Here is a 23,600-nt window from a genome sequence, read left to right on the forward strand (position 1 = left end):
TATGGTGCTGCTGTGTACATCACCGCTGCAGGAAAGCATTTCCGACCCCGCATTGCTATATGATTTCGAGTTTCGATTATGTATATATATATATATATATATATATATATATATATATATATATATATATATATATATATATATATATATAAATTTATGTCCTCTTTTGTACTTTAATCTACTAATATATTAAAAAAAAACCAAAGTTCTCGTAGGATCAATGGAGAAGCTAATATATTTAGTAAACAAATATATAAATTTTGATTTTTTCTTCCAAAGCGACTCTCTTACATTGAAATGTATTAGAATAAACTTAATGAAGCAACAATTCTTCTGTCAGTAAATCGGATAAAATGCCTGAAACTGAAGGTAATATTTAAGTAACACAAGATGCAATAAAGAATTAAAAGACAACATATTCATAAATATTAGATCGGATAAAAGAGCCTTTCTTTTTGCCTAAACCAATGAATTGCTAAGCGAAGAAATTTATCCTTGTGTAGAAATGAAGCAATTGTAAGCAGATAATGCAAGGCTTGACTATGTCTGTTTTAGTTTGCTTTTACGGCAAAATGTTGCACGATAAAGATAAATTCCTTCTCGCATGTAATTCTCCTACATAAACCTAGCAATAGAAGAAATAGTTTCGTTAAACAGGAAGTAAATCTTCCAACCTTTGCTTGGTTGTCATGGCGAATTTTCCACTTCAAATGAATTATACTCTGACAGAAAAAAATAATTAGTTTCAGATGGAATGCTAAACAACTCAATTGCAATGAGGAATATTAAATATACTTGAATTTAAGGAAAACATCAATAATAATCTAGCTACCCCACCCAAAGCCCAGATAAATAGGTACTTGTCTGGGAAGTAAAGGTGAAATGCACGAAATGCTGACAACACAGCCGCAATCATAACGTTGATAATGGTGATGGAGGGATTTAATTTACATGACTTTTTTGGCCCAGAAAAAGACGTTGTGGGAATGCTTTATGTATTATATAGGAAAATATTATAATACTACCATAAAACCAAAACTCTACCTTTTTTGCTTAAAATGATGTTGGATGCAAATGTTGTTTGTAAAAATATACACTTGTTTTATATTTTCCCTTTTGTTTGCCCATCATGTTTTCAAATAATTCACATAGTGAATGGACTATATGTTGCATATTTTGTTATAATTTATAAATAATTCACAGTTAACATATTAATTTAGTTGGTAAAATTGGCTCTATTTTAGCTGAAAAACATAATCTGTAAATCCGTAGTCCATTCCCTCCCGAATATATTGGGAATTATTTCAGAAATTTCAAGTAAATGGAACTAAAAGAATTTAGATGAAATCCAATTTAGATAAATCCAATAGGACTTTTCCACGCTAAACAGGTAAACTATGCCTCTGGAGGTTATGTCGAATTATATAGGGTGTGTCTGTCTATAGATAAATAGTTTTCGATGGTGGCCAAAACAAGTACAAGACATATACAAGAAGATATCTTAATCTCCCACAATTATCAATTTGAAATTTCTTTTTAAAAACTTTTTAGCTTCGAAAATACATCAAATTAATCACCCTTAACGACCAACTCTCCGGAATTTACGTAAGAATGTAGAAAAATTTAAAAGTACATAATGAATTTGTTATGAAATTTTTTAAAACAAGTTAAAGTGAAGCCAATTAGTGGTTTTCATACTGCATTTGTACATATGTGCATCCTTTAAATGAAATGTTCAGAATAAAAATTATACAATAGATTAATACAGTTGCTAATAATTAGAAAATAAAATTGAGTTTATATTATAATATATTTTTCAAATAATTTGGTCAGAATTTCGCACAATTTTTTTTTCCATTATTATATAAATTTTAAACGTATTTTTAATTTCTCCAATAGATATTTTAAATATATTTTAAATTTATAATAGTCCCGATTATCTACTAATAAAGACTAATTCAGTATGATTTAAAGTTTTCATTATCATTTTATTTTTACTAAAAGGTTAATTTTTTTCTCTATATAGGCGGTAAAGACCTTGCAGGGCACCCTGGTGTAGAAAACACCATCTATATTAAATAAAATACTACTTTTTAATAGATTATTTTTTTTTTTGATAAAAAAAGTGGTACTCAATTTCGTTTATTTGATAAATATAAAGTTTTTTTTCCTTATTTTATCAGAAAAATTGAAATGCATGCTAGTTACTGGCCATAAAAGTTTGGTTACAGTTTATTTTCTTGTGGTCAGAGAAATGTTTTTTTTATTCTAGAAAATAGAGTAAATCATGATTAGGAAAGCTAAGTTCATCTTAAAAGTTAAGTTTTATAAGAATTAAACATCATGTTTTAAAATAACTTTCTCTTTATCAACATACTGCACTGAACAGTTTTTTTCTCACTTTTTTTTTACTCTAAAAAAATCACTGATGTACAGTGTGCAAAAAAAAAATTTATAACTTTTGATCTAATGATTGGATTTCTAAGTTCTAGGAATCAATCTTAATGGATCGAGGGGGTGACCTCAAATATGCTAATTATTAAGTACTGACGATATCTTAAGTTACGAAATCCGAAACAAAAACGTACTTTCTCTGAGAAAGAATACCATTTTTTCGATCCCCAATTTCTGATCCCCAAAATGTAGTTGTCTACCGAAATTTGGGAATACGGGTCCCAATGGTTTGATCATGAGAGAGCCCCAAAGTTTAGATCCTTTTATAACAATTTCACTTTTTTTGCTCTTCGATAAATCTCGAAAACATTTCAAGTGAGTAGAAAACTTTTTGCATACAACTATAAAATTTGTTTATCCAAAGATTATTCTATGCAAAAAATAATTTTTTGCAAATATTTATTATTTTATTTAATAATGGTCGAAACATTTTGGAATAGTAAAGTATAAAATGTTTTCCATCATTTTAAATAATACAATTTTACAAAGCAAATTGCACTGTTTGTGCAAATTCGACTGAATTGTTCCGGAGAAATTAAATTTCAAAAAAGGTAGACATTAAAAATCTATTTCTCTGAAACTATTGGATCGATTTTGCTTAAATTTTGTATTTTGCTATGCGAGATTAAGTTCTTTAAAGTAATGGAAAAAAATGTATTACTTACGTTGTAAACGTTGTAATGTATTAACAAAATGTTTTCAACCTTTATTAAATGAAATACTAAAGAATTAATAAATACTGACTAAAAATTATTTTATGAGGTCATCCCCTCGTACCAGAAAGATTGAGTCCTAGTACGTGAAGATCCAATCCTTAGATCAAAAGTTATTAAAAGTGGAGAGTTCCTTTTTGTGCACTGTACAGCTTCAGTACTAGTCATTTTACTGGTCAAAAACATCACTAGCATGAATTCTTTAACTCTTATTGAGTCAGTTGTTGTTATGAAGTTTCACTTTATTTATCAGTGATATCAATTATACCACATCGTCCCCCACCAACCTCCGTCTACATCAGCCATACAAAGACTTGTGTTTGCTTATGCCTAATACTGATTAGCTGAAATAATATAGATTATATGTTAATATTTAAGAAGGCAAAAACAGTTATCATGTATAACTTACTATCCCCTTTAGCATAAACTCGGAAAACAAAATATGTTAATAAAAAGGTAAATTTGAAAGTTACTTTTGCACTTTATTACGAATGTCAACTAAAGTATTCACAGTTTTATTAGGCTACTGCAATCTTAAAATTTTCATACTAAAATTATTTTAAAATAACTGGCAGCTGTCTGCCCATCCGATTAACCGTAAATTTTACGGTAAAGAACTTTTTTTTTCCAACATGGTTTTGAAACCATTTACAAAAAGGATGGTTATAAATTCATGAATACAAAACTATACGGTTTTTTAACCATTTACAACTAGCATTTTTCAAAAACTTAAAAGTAATTAATTATTGCTTGGCATAGGAGCTCAACTTTTCGTAAGGTAATGGGCATTAGCGAATGCAAACACTGGAAATTCTCCATGTGTTGAAGGGAATGGAGGAAATATTGTGGTGCCAACACTAGGACTCGAGCTCCAGTTCTGCCCGTCATGGGATTGACAGATAAGCCCGCTCGGTTATAATATGGACGCAGTTTCAAAGAACTAAGTAGCTTCATTAGGTGGTTCTAGTTGGTGCGATAAAATTCAGATTGTTTAACCGTATTAGGTGAAAGCAGTTAATAAACAGATTTTCTCTAACTTAATAGTTTAATTACCATTTTATTTACGGTTATTTGATGGTTTTGATTAAATATGGTAAAATAACCATTTAATAAATTGTTATTTAACCTTTTTTCCGAGAAATATTCTAGCAGTGAAGAGGAGATATGACCAAAAAAATAAACAAGATGTCCACTTTAGCCTTATGTTCACGATTGCCTCCATCTTTTCAAGAATAATTATTTATAAACAAATGGACCTGTTAATTACTATTGGATATAGAGGACTAAACTATTAAGCTGAAACTATTAAACTTAAAGAGGCATTATAAAGTATCAAATTAATTATCTTTTCAACTTTTTTTTAAAAGTATACTCTATTTTAGTGTGTATAGAATGAACCTATTAAATTTTGATCTTATTATAATTTTTTGTGTAAAGAACAGAAATTTAATATAAATGCAAAATATTATTAAAAAATAAAATTTTTAAAATTCATGTTCATAATAAAAAAAACGTTAGATTTATTTACTCATATTATGTGCCTCTCAACCATATGCAATTGATTAATTAATTATATTTCAACAAACAAATGCGCTGATTCGACATTAAAAATCAAATCATGAAGCGAGTTATTATTTATGTCGATGAATTATTAATAAATTTCTAAATCTAATAATTTTATTTTTAGTTGCATATTTAATGTGTGTGTTTATAAATAAATTTAAACTTTCGAGGAGAAATTTATCGAGGAAGAGATTAATGCGAATCTTTTGAGACAAGTAATAAAACAAACATAAAACACTTTATAAATTAAGAAAAATATAAAAGACAGATTTTCTTACATAAAAATAAAAATCTTTCCAATTCAATCTGTGAAAGATTAAAGAAATGCATAATAATAAATATTAAAGGAAATGGTTTTTAAAAACACATTACCGAATAACGTAATTTTTCAATTCTATTAAATTATTTTGTGCGAGAATATGATTTGTCGCATTATATATATAATGTATATAAATATTAATTTTTAAATAAATAATAATCGAGAACTTTTGAATTTAAATTTTTGTTCACTTTTTTCACGTTTAACTAGTTTTTTAAGGAAGTTTTAACCATATTTTTCAGTTAATTAATTTGTATAATTCAAGCATTTTCCCCATTGTTCAAAGGGATATTACCAAAATATAATAAATAATATATATTTTTGCTAATATATATTTTTATATTTTTGTTAACTTAACTTATAATACATAATGATTTCTAATACAATATATTTTTGTCAACTTATAATGCATATTATTCTCTAATTTGCTTTAAAAATATCCTTCACTCAATATTAGCTGAACAGTACTAAATAGAAGGTGATAAATTGCAAGTTAATTTGACAAGAATAATAAATGGCATAATCTTATTTAAACAATTTGCAAGAAGCATATATCATTTACTTAAAACAGCAAAATGATACATTAAATTTATTGGCATTAATCACTGCAAAAATGTTTTGTGCACATTTGTCACAAATCCTGGTGATGAAGAAAACTAAATACACTTTTATGCAGAAAAGTGTAGCTCTAAAAATTATTATATTGAGTAGACCAAATAGAAATATTTTGAAAAATGAGGTCTATCATATTACTAAATATGTGCTTATTAATTAAACGAAATATGTTTGTAATAGAGCCATTTAATTGATTCTAATATGCTTGAAAATACGTGTTGTCAGTAAAATGACAAGCAAAAGAGAATAAAATAATATAATAAGTAAATAAAAATCACGTTATATATATATATATATATATATATATAATATATATATATATATATATATATATATATATATATATATATATATATATATATATATATATATATATATATATATATATATATATATATATATATATATATATATATATATATATATATATATATATATATATATATATATATATATATATTTCAAAAAAGTGTCACGCATTCCATCATATTGACATTATGTCATTAATTTTCGTTGGTCACAGTAGCAGTTTGTATGCATGAACTGCTGTCAGTTTTATTTTCTGAATTTTAAAAATAAATCATCTTTCCAAAATCAAACTTAAATTTTGGAACATCGAATCGTACTATGATTTCTCAAGTAGCTATCATTCAATTGCCCCAAAAGGTTTTATCCATTTATTTATTTCCATGCTTTATCTTTTTTTTTATTTGAAAGAACTAGAAAGTTCTTAAAGTTTATGTTCCTTTTGAAGGTTTAAAAATTCAAGCTTACTCGCGGCAGTTCGCTCTTTCCTTTGCAAAATATCAAGACTTTTGAACTTTGAATGAAAAGTTTGACGTATCTTTGTGAAAATTTTGAAACTTAGTTCAAAAAATAAATGTTAATATGAAATAATGTGGAATTTACAGTTTTAAGTCTTACCTACTTTATTATGATGCAACTAATTCTTAAGGTATTTGATATTCTGATTATTTCACAACCGAATTTAGACTCAATTAATCATAAAATATTAACAATTTAGAAATTTAGTGAATTTAAATTATTTGTACAATTGAACAAGAAACATATCCTTGAGCTCTTATTCACATAATTTTATTTATAGTAATTCAAAAAAAAATTTTGTGTATGAGACATTTTATTTAGACTTTCTTTAACTTTCTTTTTATTCTCTAACTTTGCCGTTCGGATATGACAAAAATTATATCACTTCTTGCTTTAAATTTAAGTGATTTCGATCGATTTATTTCAAACAGCATTTAGTTAGTTTATTTGCTTTTATTACATTTCTAATTCTCTCAATTCATTTTTTTTCTTCGGTACTTTTTATTTGTTTACTTCAATTTCCGAATTGTTGTTATATTGTTATCACAATATAGCTGTTAGTTTTCAAGAAGAGAGATCAAGAAATAAATTTTGCAAGCACTTTTTAATACCACAGTTTTGAAAATCATATCTGATCATCTTAAAACATTTGATGATTTTAAAGTTTTTAAATGGCTTTCCATGCAAAAGTTTAGCAACCAGAAAAACAGCTGAAAATTTTTTCTTATCAACTCTTCTGCATGTTGACTTATTTTAAACTGTATATGTGGTCTATACTTTCTTTAACCCTCAGCAGACTATTGATTTAAAAAAATATTACTTTGATGAATGTAAATTTCATTTAAAACAAGCACCAACATGATGAGAACTCCAAAAAAAAAGTTGTTGGAAATTGTTATCTCTTTTGAAAAGCAAAATTGTTGACACTTATGGGCAGTTTTGAGGAAACACACATCATTTACTAAATTCTGAATCAGTGAGATATACAATTTTTTTTTTCTTAATTTCGCGAAATTTCTTTTTATTTTGCATTTTTTTCATTTCGTTAGACGAATATACCGCATTGGCCTGGTCGCAAAAACAACGCAGCATGTCAGCGGGCATAGCAGATTGCTTCGAAGATTGGTTTTCCAGATTGCTTTTGCAGAAGCAATCTGCAGCCACCCAAAAAAAAGAAACTTCAGATTATTAAAATGTGGGATTTCATTATTCTATGCTAATAATAACTGAATAAGAATAAAATCAGCATGATGAAAAATAAGTCAGAATGCAAGAGCAAAACATTCCGCCGAGGTTAACAATATAAAAACAAATAACCAATTGGTTTCAATAAATTTATAGCTCAAATTAAATCCTTTTAGTCCTACGTTGACGGGATATGCATGGTCTATAATGTCCATACTGTAAAAAATTCAGGATCAAATCTCTGTACAATTCTAAGGAACGGGAAATCTGATGTGTCGAAATTTTTACAGTAATATTTACAGTAATATTAACTGTAAAATCACTGTAATTAAATAAATATGTCTGTAAGATATGGTATAAAATGCTAGGATTAAAATTGATTTTAAGGATGTTAGAACGAAGGTACCAGTATTTTTACAGTAATTTCAATCCTGATGTTTTTACTGCATACCCATTCTTCTATCTATTTATGACACTCAAACTTCAAATCAATATTTTGAAAGAATGGCTGTTCATTCTATATATTTAACGATAATTTAAAAATATACAATACAGCTGAAATTGAACTTCAACGGAACAACTTCGACTTTTTGAAGGTGTATAATTAATTAATCCATTTGAGATTAATCATATGTTTTGTGATAGATTAAAGTTGCAAGTTCTGTAAATAGAATTAAAATGGGGAGAAGTATCATAAAAATAATGTTGATTTGCTCCTTTGATTTTCAAATCGTGCATATAAGCGCCATTTTATATCTTAAATAAAATATTATTTGTCGTGCACGAATTTTTTTTTTGAGTCTTAATGAATGTAATTTAAGCATATTTCATAATAATATAAATTTTTTTTAAAAATAAATTTCTCTTGCTGACATAAAATTGTTTAATGTTCTGAAGCAAAATCAAATTGTAAAAATAAAACAAATAAAAAAATATAGATAAATAAAAAAATTTTTTACAAAATACTTTCCTATTAAAAAAAAAAAAATTAATCGCTAAAAATCGGCAAAGATTTGACTGAGTTCAATCTAAAATTTATGCAAGTTGCAGGGAATCGCTAAATCGGATATGCAAATTAACAGTTCATTATTGATAAAAACTATCAGTAAAAATATTTCGCATGCAGAAAGAAACAAATAAAAAGAAACATAACGGGATAAAGGAAACAAAATGAAATGAATAAACTATAACTCATCGAAATTCCAATACGGCTGTCAATTCTGTGGAGAATGGAAAATAAAATTATTGGATATGTTTTATGAATATTTCTATTGAATTTAATCAGTTTTTTTCTTTGTTTTGTATTTACACTTAATGTTCTGTAAAGACAGTGGGAATTGATCAATGAAATTGTCATTTGTAAACTTAGATTTGTTATATATTTATTTTCTAAAACAGTGAAACACGTCTTAGATTCATTTTTAGAAAACTCGTGCTTTCAATTGTGTTAAAAATGATTTCTGAATAGTGTTTTCTTTAGTTTCAAATCATAAAAATATATTTATGGTATCATTTATCATGAAATAATTTACTGTAAATTTGTTCCAAGTATTTTTCATGGAATGGTGAACGTACATTTTAAGGAATGAAACGTGCATTTTCTTTCCTTTAACAAGTCTTTAATTTGATTTGTAATGTTTCTGCTTGCATCGAGATCTGCATGAGATTTTTGGTTTGATAAAATTATGAATAAACAAGTTTTCAAAAGTTATGTGCTTTATGGTATGCATACTAAATAGTTTTTAAGAAAGATGCAATGTATTTAAATGATTTAAGGGATCCAAAGGGCTTTTTCGACCAAAAATTTTAATATTTTGAAGAAAAAAAAATATACCTTTTATGGTGTGTTTTATTTTGAACAATTCGATATCATGTATAAGATGAGGCTTGGAAAGATTTCTATGTTACAATATAATTACTGAGACCCTCCCTGAAAACAAAACATAACATACGCCTTTTCTAAATCTAAAATTTTCTCCTAACTCAAGTAATTTGTTTAAAGTTTTTTATGAGAAGTTTAGGCTCTTAATCAAATTTTCTCAATTCAAATTGTTGTATTGTTTAATTTACTGCATCGTAGGAACTTGCTTATAATTTTTCTAACTCTCACTTGAACTAATTGCATTTTTTTAAGTCAGCGAACTTATTTGTATTATTTTTTTAAAGTGTAATTTAAATGAAGTTACAGAAACAAGAAAATAAACTCCCATGTTACAAATTTTGAAACGAATATAGTTAGAAAACAGATATACCAACTAGTTCTTCCAAAACTGATTGTAACTTAAAATGAATTGAGAAAAATTATTTTCAATAGTAATACTCTCAGGGTCGGGATAGTCTGGTTGGTAGGGGTCTGGGTAAATGTCTAAGTGGTCGTGGGTTTGATCCCTGCAGGCCGAAAACTCGCCGTGCAGTAAATGGTGACTGATGCACGTTAAATCTGTCGATTCTCAATGTCCTCCATGTTCCCATAACAAATCAAAATCTCTGGGGGTACTGAATTGAAGATAGATCGTTCTCTGATTCTGGTCAAAATTACGATTTGTGGATGAATGAATGGATGTATGAATGGGTCCACCCTATAAACGGGTGTGACGTATGGATGTGGCAGAAGTCGAATTCTTGGTCATAGATGGCGCCATTGGAAAGCAAGAACAATCGCATCCCCTCTGCCTTAATGGCATGCGTCAACAACAACAAAAGTAATACTACTGTTAGTAAATCGTGAAAAAAACTTGAAATCAAAGGTTATATTTACGGGAAACTAGAAGCAATAACTAATTAAAAGTTAAAATATTTCCACATCATAGATGGCTGAGGGCTTTTCTTTTTGCGTATACTAATGAATAACTAAGAGATGAAATTTATTCTTGTTTAGAAGTGATGCAAGTGTAGACAGATAACGTAAGACTTGAGTATATCTGTTTTACTTTGCTCTTATGGTAAAATGCTGCTCTCTTCACGATAAAGATAAATTCTTTCTCTGATAGAGTTCTCCTGCAAACACTCGGCCGATAAATGAAATCGTTTCAGTTGTCGGAACTTAAACAGGAAGTGAATCTTCCAACTTTTGCTTGGTTGTCAATGGGGGAATTTTTCACTTCAAACTAATTATACGCTGACAGAAAGAAATAATTAGTTTCAGATTGAATGATAAAGGATATAATTACAATAAGAATATCAATAACATTGAAATGAAAATTTAGGATCTACTTCCCTTGTCTTTCTATTTTTTAAGGTATTTTTCAGATCTCGAAGTTGAAATAATTTATGTTTATCAAAGCCGGCAAGAAGCCTCATTCCCTAGTTTAGATCGATGGGTATTTCTCTGTGAAGTGAAGGTGTAATTGTGAGTAATACTGGCAACGTTGCCCCAATTATGGCGATGATGAAGGCATTGTAGAGATTTAATATCCATTATCCTTAATTCTTCTGTTCAAAAAGGGCTTTTGTGAGAGTCCCTAATAAATATCTATATATATATAAATATCTATATATATATATATATATATATATATATATATATATATATATATATATATATATATATATATATATATATATATATATATATATATATATATATATATATATATATATATATATATATATATATATATATATATATATATATATAATGGTATTATATTTATAATAACATTATAAATATGCGTGATAATACTTTATAACCTTAACAAAAATTTTTGATATAGTTAAAATGCTGTTGAATAAAAGGTTTGTATGTAAATGAAGAAAAAAAACATTTATATAGTTTTTAATTTTTTTTTTTTGCTTGCTCTATCGTGTTTATAAATAATTCAAAGAAGAAATAGACTATATGAGACGCATTTTGTTATAACTTTTAATTAATTTGCAGTTAACATTTATTTTAACGGTTTTATTTTAAACAAAAACATAAAATTAAAAATTTCAGTTATACTAAAATATTATATGAATATCAATAATAATGACTTTAAGCCACAGTAATGCAAAATAAACTTTTTCAACTAAATTAGAATTATGACCTGAATTATAATTTTTTATTTAATTATAAGGACAAGTTAAAAAAATGTTTTTGTTCAATATTCGTTAATTGTGGTAGAAGTTAGCCTGATTGGGAGTAATGCTAAATAACACATTCCCTCAAATTATTAGAAAATGTTTAGGGGAGCGTAATCAGATCTGGCCTTTGTGTTACTAAGTAGCGAAGTGTTGAGTTTATGCAGGTAGAACTTTTCATGGATCCCTGAAATGTTGAGTTCATTTTGGTGAACCAACTGATCGTTTACATAATTTGGTTGGAAGGTTTTGTTGATTTTGGACGATATTCCATATGCGTTTTCCTTTGCTTATGCTTTGTTAATGCTGGATTAAGGTTCATAGTTCAGTAAGTAATATAAAAATGAAACATGCCATTGAAAACTAATGCTCAGTTTAATTGAGTGTCTAATGATTTGGACAATGGTATATATACGCACCATTTTATTTCTCAATAAAAATACTGTTCCTCCTGCATGAAACATTTTTGTGTTTTGATGCAATTTAAGCATATTTAATTGAAAATGAGATAATTTTTTTTTTTAAATTTTGATTTTTGGCATAAAATAGGTTAATATTATAAAACCAAAAAAAATCACTTGTTTTTTGGAAAAAAAATCTTTCTCAAATGAATAAAAAAAATATTGATGAAAGAAAATATGTAAAAAATACTCTCTCATTAAAAAAAAAATTCCTAATAACCGAACAAGCTTTGGGAGCATTAGAATCTAATATTTATGCAAATTGCGCAGAATCGCTAATTTGGATATGCAAATTAACAATGTTTTATTGTTAAAAGTTATCAGGAAAAATATTTCACATACAAAAAAGAAACAAATTAAAAAAAAATAGAACGGGATAAAAGAAACAAAATAAAATGAATAAACTATAACTCATCAAAATTCCAATACGACTGTCAATTCCGTGGAGAATGGAAATACAAATCATTGGATATGTTTTATGAATATTTGTAAAGAATTTAATGAGTTTTTTTAAAGATCTTATTTAATGTTCTATAAAGACAGTGGAAATTGATCAATGAAATTTTCATTTGCAAACTTTAATTTTTTTAAGATTTATTTTCTGAACACGGTGAAACTCATCTTAAATTCAGTTATGGAAAACTCGTGCTTTCAAATGCCTTAAAAACGATTTCTGAATAGTGCTTTGCTTAGTTTAAAACCGCAAACGGATATTTAAGGTATTATTTTTCATGAAAATGTTTACTATTTTATTCTGTATTTATTTCAAGTGTTTTTTATCAAATGGTAAGCATACATTTTAAACAATTAATAAGCATGAGAATATCCAGGGAATTAAATATAGCTTTTGGTTTCTTAAAAGTATGAAAAAGCAAGTTTTTAAAAGTTATATGCAATTATTAAATTAAGTTATATCAAATCGTTTTTAAGAAAAATACAATGCATTCAAACGATTTAAGGGATTTAAAAAAATTAGTTTTTTTCCAACAAAAATACTAATATTTTGAAAACTAATTATACCAGTCATGTTCTGAACAATTTGACATCAAGTATAAGGTGATATTTTAAAAAAAACTTTCCATGGCACAGAAAATACTGGAGCATTCTTAATGAAAGCAGAAAATAACATACATATCGAAACATGCAACGAAAATCTTTTCGTATCTAAATTTTTTTATGTTATTTAGACTTACATTTGTCATTAAAGCAGTATTTCTCCAATATTTTTTTTTCAATTGACGCTCAAAATTTCAACTTCCAGTAAACCTGTTAAGTTAAAATTTAATAAATGGTCTTAGCTTATGCAGCTTAAACTCATGCTAACATTGGACATTATTTTCTGTAACTGCATATTTTTATGTAAGTTGACTATTTCTATCCTTGAATATTAGATTTGTATGACTGCATTTTTTATGAAAATTCGAGAACTATATAGGTTGGATATATGGTATGGCTTCTATTGAACAGGACACTTTGAATATTAAATTTTCAGGATAAAGTTTTAATAAAAGTTTTAAGATAAGTCTCGTTATTTGTTTGAGAAAGTTTAAAACCAACTCCATTTAATTTTCAAAATCATGCAGTAAATTTTTTATATTGAGTCATATTAACAAATAATTTTTTTAAAAAAAATTATAGCTAATTTTCATTTTAAAATTGCAATTAACTTAAAAATATGGATCAAATCCTATATCTTTTATTCGATTATATCGGTAGCTTACAACTGTTAATTTTTCAATACAATTCAATACTTTTCAATTATCACAAACTCTTATAGAGAAGGGAAAATATTCTTAAAATAAAATTTCTGTAAAGATCATTCATTACTAACAGATTTATCACAGATCTGTAATCAGTAGTAAAACATGAAACGAAGTTTATACGTTCTCAAATGGAAGATCTCAGTACGTAATTCAGTCAAATAATTATAATACTTTCTCAAAATACTCTATTCGTTTCGTATGTATGTATAATAATTCTACTGAAGTGGAAAATTTATTTATATTATATGTATGTGATGCCACAATTGGCATTACATATTTATTTCCTATCTTTTTAAATATCTTTCATTACTTAAGCTGAATTTAATTAATGGAATTATATTTAAAATAAATCAAAGACTTAATCTTTTAAAACGAATAAAAATATTTATTCTTCTCTTATAGATCAATGTAACGGATACTTTTTTACTTCATTACTAGGCAGACTTATTAATTCATTGTCGCCTCTAATCGAAAACAAAAGTCTATTTATAACTTTTTATTTTAAATTTCTAACCACAAGAATGTTTCAGTTGCATGGTTGTAATAATTCCCATAAATTTGTTGGCGACACATGATCGCCAAGGTATTATTTTAACTCTATATTGATAATGGTGGTTGGCTATGATACACTTTAATAAATCGCCAATTTTGGATCTCCTATCCATGCTTCTGTGTCCGTTGGGAACAAATTACATGTACTTTTTAAATTTGGCTTCTGATTAGGAAGGTCGTGGGGATTTGTCTCCCATGGCCTGTCCTTATTAATATTATTATGTAAAATTGATTCAACTGAAATTCTTATGGATAATATTTATATTTGGTATCTCGAGCTCTGCAAATATATTGAATAAAAGCTTTTTATTAAATATGATCCGGTTCAACTGTTATATTCATTATACCCTGATTTCAGCATCAATCTTCAATTTGTCGATACCATATACCCTCCTACAACACCTGCCTATTCCATCTTGACATTATTGGCACACTAACTTCCATACTTCTCCATAATGTATATGCAATTGTCATTTGAAAAATTTAAAGGATTTGGTGCAATAAAATAGTATATTTTCAAATAATTTCGCTAAACGATATGTAACTTCTAAAAAAGGACATTCGACAGCAAAGCAGATAATGAAATGTAACCAGCATTTCACTTCACTCACAGCTCAACATAAGTGTTCGAAAATGTTCAAAAATCAATTTACGGTGATGAAAGTATAAAGTTTTGGAACGAATATAATCGTTCCAGACGCCTTTGAGCAAGAAATGTTCAACGAAGTTCATCGCTTTACCACATTTGCAACCCTCCGTTTTCCAATCACATCTTTAATTGTTCTAAGACAGGAAGTGTTTATTGAAGATGTTAAATTGTTTTTTTAAGTTTGCATTAGTTTTACTTACCTTTTGTCTATATAAACAATGAAACAAAAGAGGATTTCCCTCTAGTTTGATTAGCGAGTGACGTTTGGCGTACAGTTTCTTATTAATAGCTGGAAATTTAACCATTAAATTGTTATAGCTAAACTGTTAGAACTCTTCTCCGAAAAATGATCAAATAACAATTTATTTAAGCGTTATGTTACCATATTCAAACAAAATAGTCAAATAACCATAAATAAAATGATATTCGAACTGTTAACTCTGAGAAAATCCGTTTATTATCTGCTTTCACCTAATACTGTTAGACTACCAGATTTTATTGCGCCAACTATTCCCACCTAATGAAGACACTTAGTTCCTTACAACTAGATAGATATTATGACCGAGAGGGCTAATCATGTCAGTCTCATGACCGACAGAACAGGGGTTCGAGTCCCAGCGTTGAAACTGTAATATTTCCTCCATTTCCTTCAAAACAGGAAGAATTTTCAGTGCCCTTCACTTTCCAATGCAGATTATCTAGTGAAAAGCTTAGCTCCAATGACCAGTAAATTTTTTCTCGGTTTTTAAGCGTTAACCATTACAACCTCGGTTAACCATTTACAACCATGCTAGTTGTAAATGGTTAAAAACCATATGATTTTCTATTCATGGTTTAATGACAATATTAGTTGTAAATGGTTTCAATACCGTAAACGTTAAACATGTTCTTTACCTTAAACTCCACCGTTAAAAGAATGGACAGATTGCTGCCGGCTATTTTATCGTGATTTTTACCGTGATGAAAATTCTTACAGTGTGGTCCAAAATTTTCGAATTACACGACAATTTATGCTTGCATTTTACTTTTGAATGGAAATTATCTTTTATTTAATAAGATTTTTCTTCTTCTTTTTATTGATTTTAATGACGTTGTTATTCGTCTTTTAACTGTAAAAATGCACAATTTTAGAAATTTTCCATTATTCTGTGATTGGTTCTTTAGTTCATATTCAAGAAACATATTGCTAAACAAAATTAAATATATTTTCGATTTCACATACGACTTTCATCATGCAATACAATTTTATCGATGATATATTATTTATTTTACAGATATGAGTAATTCTAAAACTAAATTTTTAAAGAAATAATAACAAAAATAAGAATAAATGTCACCAAAAGAAGTTATTAAAAAAAAAAAAAACTTCGAAAAACGAATATTTTTTTTTTGTATAAAAGAATTTTAATACAGTTTGAGATTAAATTTGTTCTTGTTATAACGTGAAAATCGAAGCAAGTAGGATCTCTATTTTATGATGAGAAGAGGAGAACCAAAATGAATAGTTTGCCAACAGTCAGTCATAAAAAAGGTTTGTTTAGAAAAACAAACCTAGTGACTCAGAAGAAAAATTCATTTTCAAGTCTTATCAGTTAGGAGATTCTCAACTGATGACATGCTGGAAACTTTCTGAAATTTCTGTATTTCACTTGAGATTTTTATGATTTGTTATAGCTCTGATGAATAAATCCCTGCACTAAGATTTTGCTTTAGGCGTAACAAGGAAATTTTATGAGAAAATGTAAAGCCTTAGCTTTTACATAGCTTATGAATTTTCCATCTTAAAGATTAACAAAATTGCATCGATTGGTGCCACAAAGTTGGACAGAACTTTTTTGCTTCAGTTATTACTTTCCTTTTCTTTTTCCTTTTATCTTGTTAAGATTCATTCTACCTAAAAAACCATAATTTTTGGTATTTCCATTAATAATATAAATATGATTTTTTTTTCAATTAAATAAATTATGTATATATATATATATATATATATATATATATATATATATATATATATATATATATATATATATATATATATATATATATATATATATATATATATATATATATATATATATAGATAGATAGATAGATAGATAGATAGATAGATAGATAGATAGATAGATAGATACATTAAAATTACATGTTACAGTTTTAGGTTGCAATTTTTTCGCAAATTTAATTGCTAATTAGTATTATAAATCTAATTATTTGGACGAATTTATTATTAAAATTTCTTACGCAGCAGATACATGCAGATTCAAGCAAGAATATCGTTAGAATATGAAAGAGCTAAGAAGTTAATTGAAAAATCAAGTGTAAAAAATGAAAATCTGGAATTTTCAAAAAGTGGTTAGCTTTATACTTTCTTACTATACTATTAGTAAATTTATTTAACAAGACTTAAGATAACTTTGCCAAATTAGTTCTTCCTTAAGCTTCTGTTTCGTTAATCCTAATTAGAAAACTAGAAATACTCATTAATATTCTTTCAGTGCAGTGTGTTTAGTTGATATAAAAAATTTAGCTTAAAAATTAGTGCGCATAGATTTGCTTAAGTAATGATTTTTACTTACTTAAAAATAACTTTATTGTTTCGAATATTATTTTAATTATGTTATAGTATTGTTGATCTTAAATTATATTGTTAGTGCACTTTAAAATTCTTTTCAACTATTTAACACCAAAAGAATTAGAAGGGGACATTTTTGGCGTTTTATTTCACTAAAAACTATGTTTGGTGTTTCAATACATCAACTTCGGTGTAAATAGATGCTTTAGTAATGTAGGTGCCAACCGTTTTAATGTAACGAACTTTTTTCTGCCCTCATTTAATTGGCTTGATTCACCAAAGTACTCAAATATGTCTTTAACTACAATTAATAAACTAATATTGCTTAGCTTTTTTCCGATGGTTCACGTACTTTTTTATTTATTTTTAATTTACATTGTTTTTTCTTTCTTTTGCTCCAATTTATTTCTCAGAATTGTATTTTTAAACTATCTTCTTATTTTGTTTGCAGCAATTTCTATGTTGTCCGTTATTTTATTGATGTGTTGTTTTTAAAAATTATTAATATTTTTTTTTAAATTATAGAGAGGAGAAAAACACAAAAAAGACTTCATAAAGGTTTTTTATTTTTTTTATTTTAAAAGCTGTAACGTTTTTCAAATTTACTTCATTTAAAGTAGCAAATACTGTTAAATTATCATTATATTTATTTTGTAAATGGCTGTCATTTCAAATTTGATATTTTTTTTTCAAATTTGATCACCATTTCCCGATTTTTCACAAGTTTAGTAATTATTATTTTTTTTATTTAAACACAGAATATGAGACAGAAATCTCATGCATTCACAATAATTTAAACTAAAACAAATTTAATTTATATAAAAGTTTAATTTAAATCTGAAATGTGATATATATTTCCTGAGTTTAAATTAAAAAATATAGCAATGGTTATTTTATAAGCGCGAGCACGCGCTCTCAAAATGCATATTTTATTTTATAAATAAATGTATTAAAAGGAATATAAAATTGTTTTTAGATAAGTAAATAATCATTTTTTCATCTAAGTCTTCTCGATAGTTGATCTTTGATCCTTTTTAATGCAATAAAAGAGCTTGTTGTAAGCAAGACGAAATGCTTCTTAGAATGAGCTTAAGTTTTCAGAGTAGAAATTATTTCTCCGTAAGTAAATACTTTTTGTGTCTTAAAAATGTGCCTTTGTACCATAAAAAAGAATATTTGTTCATTTTTAGAGGCACATTTATTATTTTTCAGCTTTAATAAGCATATTTTGAAAGTACAACTTTAAATGAATTTTTACGACAGTACTTTAAAGAAAAATATAGCAAACATTAATAAGAGAAAAGTGTCTCTTCAAATTTAAATCTCTGACATAATTAAGAATTCTGAAATTCTATTTAGTTTGAAAATAAGATCCCCCCGATTCTTTCACAAATTTTTTAATAAGTTCAAAGCATAGCAATATTCCATTTTTTCTTTCAATTTGCTTGTTGTTAGGCGTGATTCTTGTCAAAGCTAGTGCAATTACTCTTGCTTCGAATTCAAACGAGGAGTGTCTTTGAATTTTTAAGTTTGACATAAAAATTACGAGTGGTTCTTTCAGTTCAATGTAGAACTAGTCTTTCGGTCATGGCACCTTCACCATACGCAACAGAAAAATTCAATTGCAGCTTTTGCTACATTTTGTCTTTGGGTGAAAGCAAACAGAAGGTGTAGAAAACGCTGATTCATTTCAACTTTGCATTACAATTTAGTTACCTGAAAATTACTTTCAATAAATAAAAGCATCCACTTTATCAATTGTTATAAATGCATTAATAATCTGTTAAAACCCTATTATTATATAATTATGTTATGTCTGTATCATACATCAAAAATATTAGTTAACTGAACTATATTGCCAAATACCACTCAATGTTACAATTGGAAACAAAATAGCGGAAAGTTGGTTGCGAACCAATATGCTGCACGTTTTTATCATTGTAATAATTTATTTACGCTATTTTATAAAGTGTTTCAAGTTATTAAACTAGATTTCTAGAGAAATAACTAGAATTTCAAATTTATCAATAAAATTTGACTGACATTGAGATTTTTAAATTCATAACTGTCTAAACTAAACTGCGTAGGGGGTATACCCAAGTAGTTTTTTTTTTTTGCATTGAAAACTAATTACTTCCCGAGCTATTTAATCAAGAAACTATGTTTATTCGTTGAGAAATTTTACCAAGTAAGACGGGAGTTAAAAGATTTAACAATTTGAATTCTAATTGCTTCCCTTTTACAGCTCTTTCAAAGCTACATTAGAATAGAAATTAAATTTCAAAAACCTTTATTCAAACTTGAAAAAGAAGTAGATTTATTAAAGGAAACTGTTTTGAAATATATTATTTGATACAAAGCTAAATTATCAAATGTCAGTTTTTTATGACCAAGAATTACTTCAGATTGAATAAAAAGGTATTAAAGGCGTTTGAATTTAAACGACTTTAAGACAAATTTTATTCGTGAACTTTTTTTATCATTAATTCTGAAATCACATTTGTTTGCATTCTAAATTAAATCTTTCAATAAATAAGTTTGCATATTTTAACTGAAAGTTTAGTTTAAAACATCTATCAAAATCAATGTACCTTTTATCTTCAAAGTATTTCATTTTATTTTTTAAAAAAGTTGAACTCAATGAACAGAATCCATTTATTTACAAAAACTAATTTTCTGAAGAGTTTTATTTCGGGATGTAAACTAATGCTTCCTTTATGAATCTATAATGGTTTTTACTTATTTAATGAGAATTTATTTATGAAACCATGCATAAAATGTTCTAAATTTAATTAATCATGGCTAAAATACTCTCCTTTTTTTATTTTGATTTTAAATTCGTATGAGGTCTGATATAAATTCAATCGAATCTCATGCAAAAATAACCATACAGTAAGTTCATTAAAAACTTTAAAATTTTACTTATTAATACAAAAAAAATTTATTTTGTAAAGAAATGCTTGTGAAAAAAATGTTATTTTTATTTTAGATATTCCTTTTTTAGATATTCTTTTTTTATAATTTGAACCGGATTTATCAGCACTCCATTAAAGATTATTTTGACCTTATCAACCAAAAATGGTTTCGGAATTCCACATAAAACAAAACAATTTACTGGCAACCTCTAACCCATAGAAAAAAGACAAAACTACATATTATTTTTATTTATACATAAAAAAAACTGATGAAAAAACGTAAGAAATATGGCTGCTCTTTTCTGATTAGAAGAATCTTCTAGAAAAGAGCTATTGGAAACCACTAGTTCTCCTCAGTTGGCCAGGTCAGAACAATTTGATTGATCGAAGAGCTCACGTAACACATTGTGGACTTGTGATAGCAATAGTTCTCAGATATGATGTATTCGATAAAAGACCACTCCCGTGATAATAGCTCTCCTTTATGACTCCAAATGGATTTTCATCGAGAAAACTTATATTCTTGATAAAAGCTCTTCACAAAATCTTGTAAATGATAAGATATCGTTAAAAACTTTCCACGAAAAATGATTTTCGAGAGTCAGTTCCAAAAAAGTTTTTGTTTATTGGTTGAATATCATAGAATTGATATTGAAAGTTTGTTTTTTCTTCTTTTTCGTTGCTTTAAATGAGTTCTTACTTATAGTAAGATTTTTCTTTTTCTTTTTCTGTATTCAGAGGAATGAAGGTAGCACAGAACTAATTTAATTGCTCTAAAAGTAATTTTCGACTACTTTTATGATAAGTAAACTCTAAACTATTCTCTTCTGGATTACGGTCAAGTGACCGGCAAAACGTGTTTCAGTTTCCAACCTTAAAAATAAATTAATGCCCACAAAATGATCATAACCATAAAAATACAAGTTAACCTGTAAAATCCCTTCGTGAAATATATTACCAATAACCCTAAATTTATTTTGTGCTTGTAAAAATTATCTTCGGCTCACAATTTGACGTCGTTTGAAACTCAAACAATTTGTTAGTCGTATTAAGGTGAACAATGAAACTAAGCGAAGTCGATTAATGCTGATATCTATCGATGAGTAAGAAGGTTTCATGCCCGTTTTTTGTGCTCATCAATATATAAAAAAGCGCGAGAGGAATGTTTTTTTTAACACCGACTGGTTTTGAACCTAGGACTTTTGACCCTGCAGTTTGCAGCAACCACCATATCTGATTTCATAACTTATTTTATCATTTGTACTTGTACTAAATAATTAGTATATTAAAATCTTCTTGTAAGATTAAGTTCGCGTGGCATGTTAGTATCATTAGTTGTAAGCTATTTTGTGCACTCTTTATCATTAGTTGTATAAATTTCTGAAAACACTTACCTCAGTTTCTCCTCTAAACCATTTAAGCTCTGCTGGGGGATTGCCTGCTGGTCCCGAACATGTAAATGACTGACGATCACCTTCCCTTAATTCAACTGAATCTTCGTAACCTGATAGAATGGGAATTTCAGGAGGATCTATAGTGAAGTAAGAAAAATATAAATTACTTTTTATGCAATTTCTATATTTAGTAAAGATATGATAAACTATGACATTTTAAATTACCATAAGGTAAGAATACCATAAAATAAATTTGAGTCACACATGAATTTTATATTATAACCCGTGAAAGAATGTTCGAGAATATTTCCTGAGTTTCATAAGCAGTAAGAAACATCTGTCACTGTGATAAATGAATCGTGGTACTTTACAAAACTTTACATTTAATTGCTTTTTATTAAATGTCTGCTCAGAGCAACGCTAAATTTCATCTCATTGCAGTTGCTGGAGAACAGAACAGTGCTAAGTTTCATTAATGAATTCTATATTAAAACACGCGAAAGACTGTTCGAGAATATTTCCTCAGTGTCATAAGCAGTATAAAACATCTGTCACTGTGATATCTGAATTGTGGTACTTTACGAAACTTTACATTTCATTGTTTTTAATTTAATGTCTGCTCAGAACAGTATTAAATTCCATCTCAATCACATACTTAAACTATTTTTATTGATAAGGAAAATTTGTATTCAAATTGTTAGTAAAGTAGGTTGCAATAGAATGGGGGTTGAAACTTTGATCTGGCAATGTAAAAAAAATGATGATATTTCAGTTGATGAATTGAAGCCGACACAGCTTCATCATAACGTCTAGCAGATACTTCATAATGCCTACACCATTACTATCATCGTGTCATTGGTCCCGATATTAAGGTGGCTTAACCTTCATTACTTTCTGGCCCTCATCTAGGTGTAGCGAGAAATCTTGTTAATATAAGGAATGTAACATTCTTATAAATAGAAAACCCTTTATATATTTTTTATTTTAAATATCATGGTTTGGTAATGAAGGCTTTCCACTTTAGGTGGCAGCTTTATTCCTTTCTGTGGCTTGGTATCGATCAGTTATGAAGAAAGTAATCCTGATAGTGAAAACGGATTTGGATAATGTTCATTTGACGTTACTTTATAAATAGAAGCGAATGATATAAGTAAAATGATCCAAATCGATGTTGAAACATCAAGAACTAATCAAGTGCACTAAGCTTTTGTTATTATTGCAAAAAAAGAAACTTTTTTTCACAAAAAGATGTTTGCAGTTGCTGATAAAACTGGATGTCTATCAATCTTTACTAAGGTAGGATAAAGATGAGCACATATTATTTATTTTTTTTGTCTTCCATAAAAATTTGAAAAGGGGAGGAAAGAAATTAATTTAAAAATTGTGAGATATTAAATCCCCAAAAAGTGCCTCTGAGTCAGGGTTTAAGGCCAAATGTATAATTTCGTTGATCTGTCATTCATTAGTATAATTTAATTTTGTTGAAATGCAATAGAATAATAACTTAGCCAAACAATAAAGATGTGTAATCAATCACGTAGGGAAACGTTCTGAAAAAATA

At 27.2% G+C, this 23,600-nt stretch overlaps 1 protein-coding gene across 1 annotated transcript in view; it reads right to left on the bottom strand.

The window, feature by feature from the left end:
* The window catches only part of LOC107452704 (adhesion molecule nephrin-like), a 435,364-nt gene that overhangs the window by 139,941 nt on the left and 271,823 nt on the right, over nucleotides 1-23,600 (bottom strand). The window contains exon 10 of the mRNA XM_071188109.1: nucleotides 22,040-22,176. Coding sequence (XP_071044210.1) covers nucleotides 22,040-22,176 — 137 coding nt within the window. The remainder of the gene's footprint in view (nucleotides 1-22,039; nucleotides 22,177-23,600) is intronic.

This window comes from Parasteatoda tepidariorum, chromosome 12 (assembly GCF_982258835.1).
Source record: "Parasteatoda tepidariorum strain Cologne lab strain chromosome 12, Ptep-v5.0, whole genome shotgun sequence".
Lineage (NCBI taxonomy): Eukaryota > Metazoa > Arthropoda > Arachnida > Araneae > Theridiidae > Parasteatoda > Parasteatoda tepidariorum.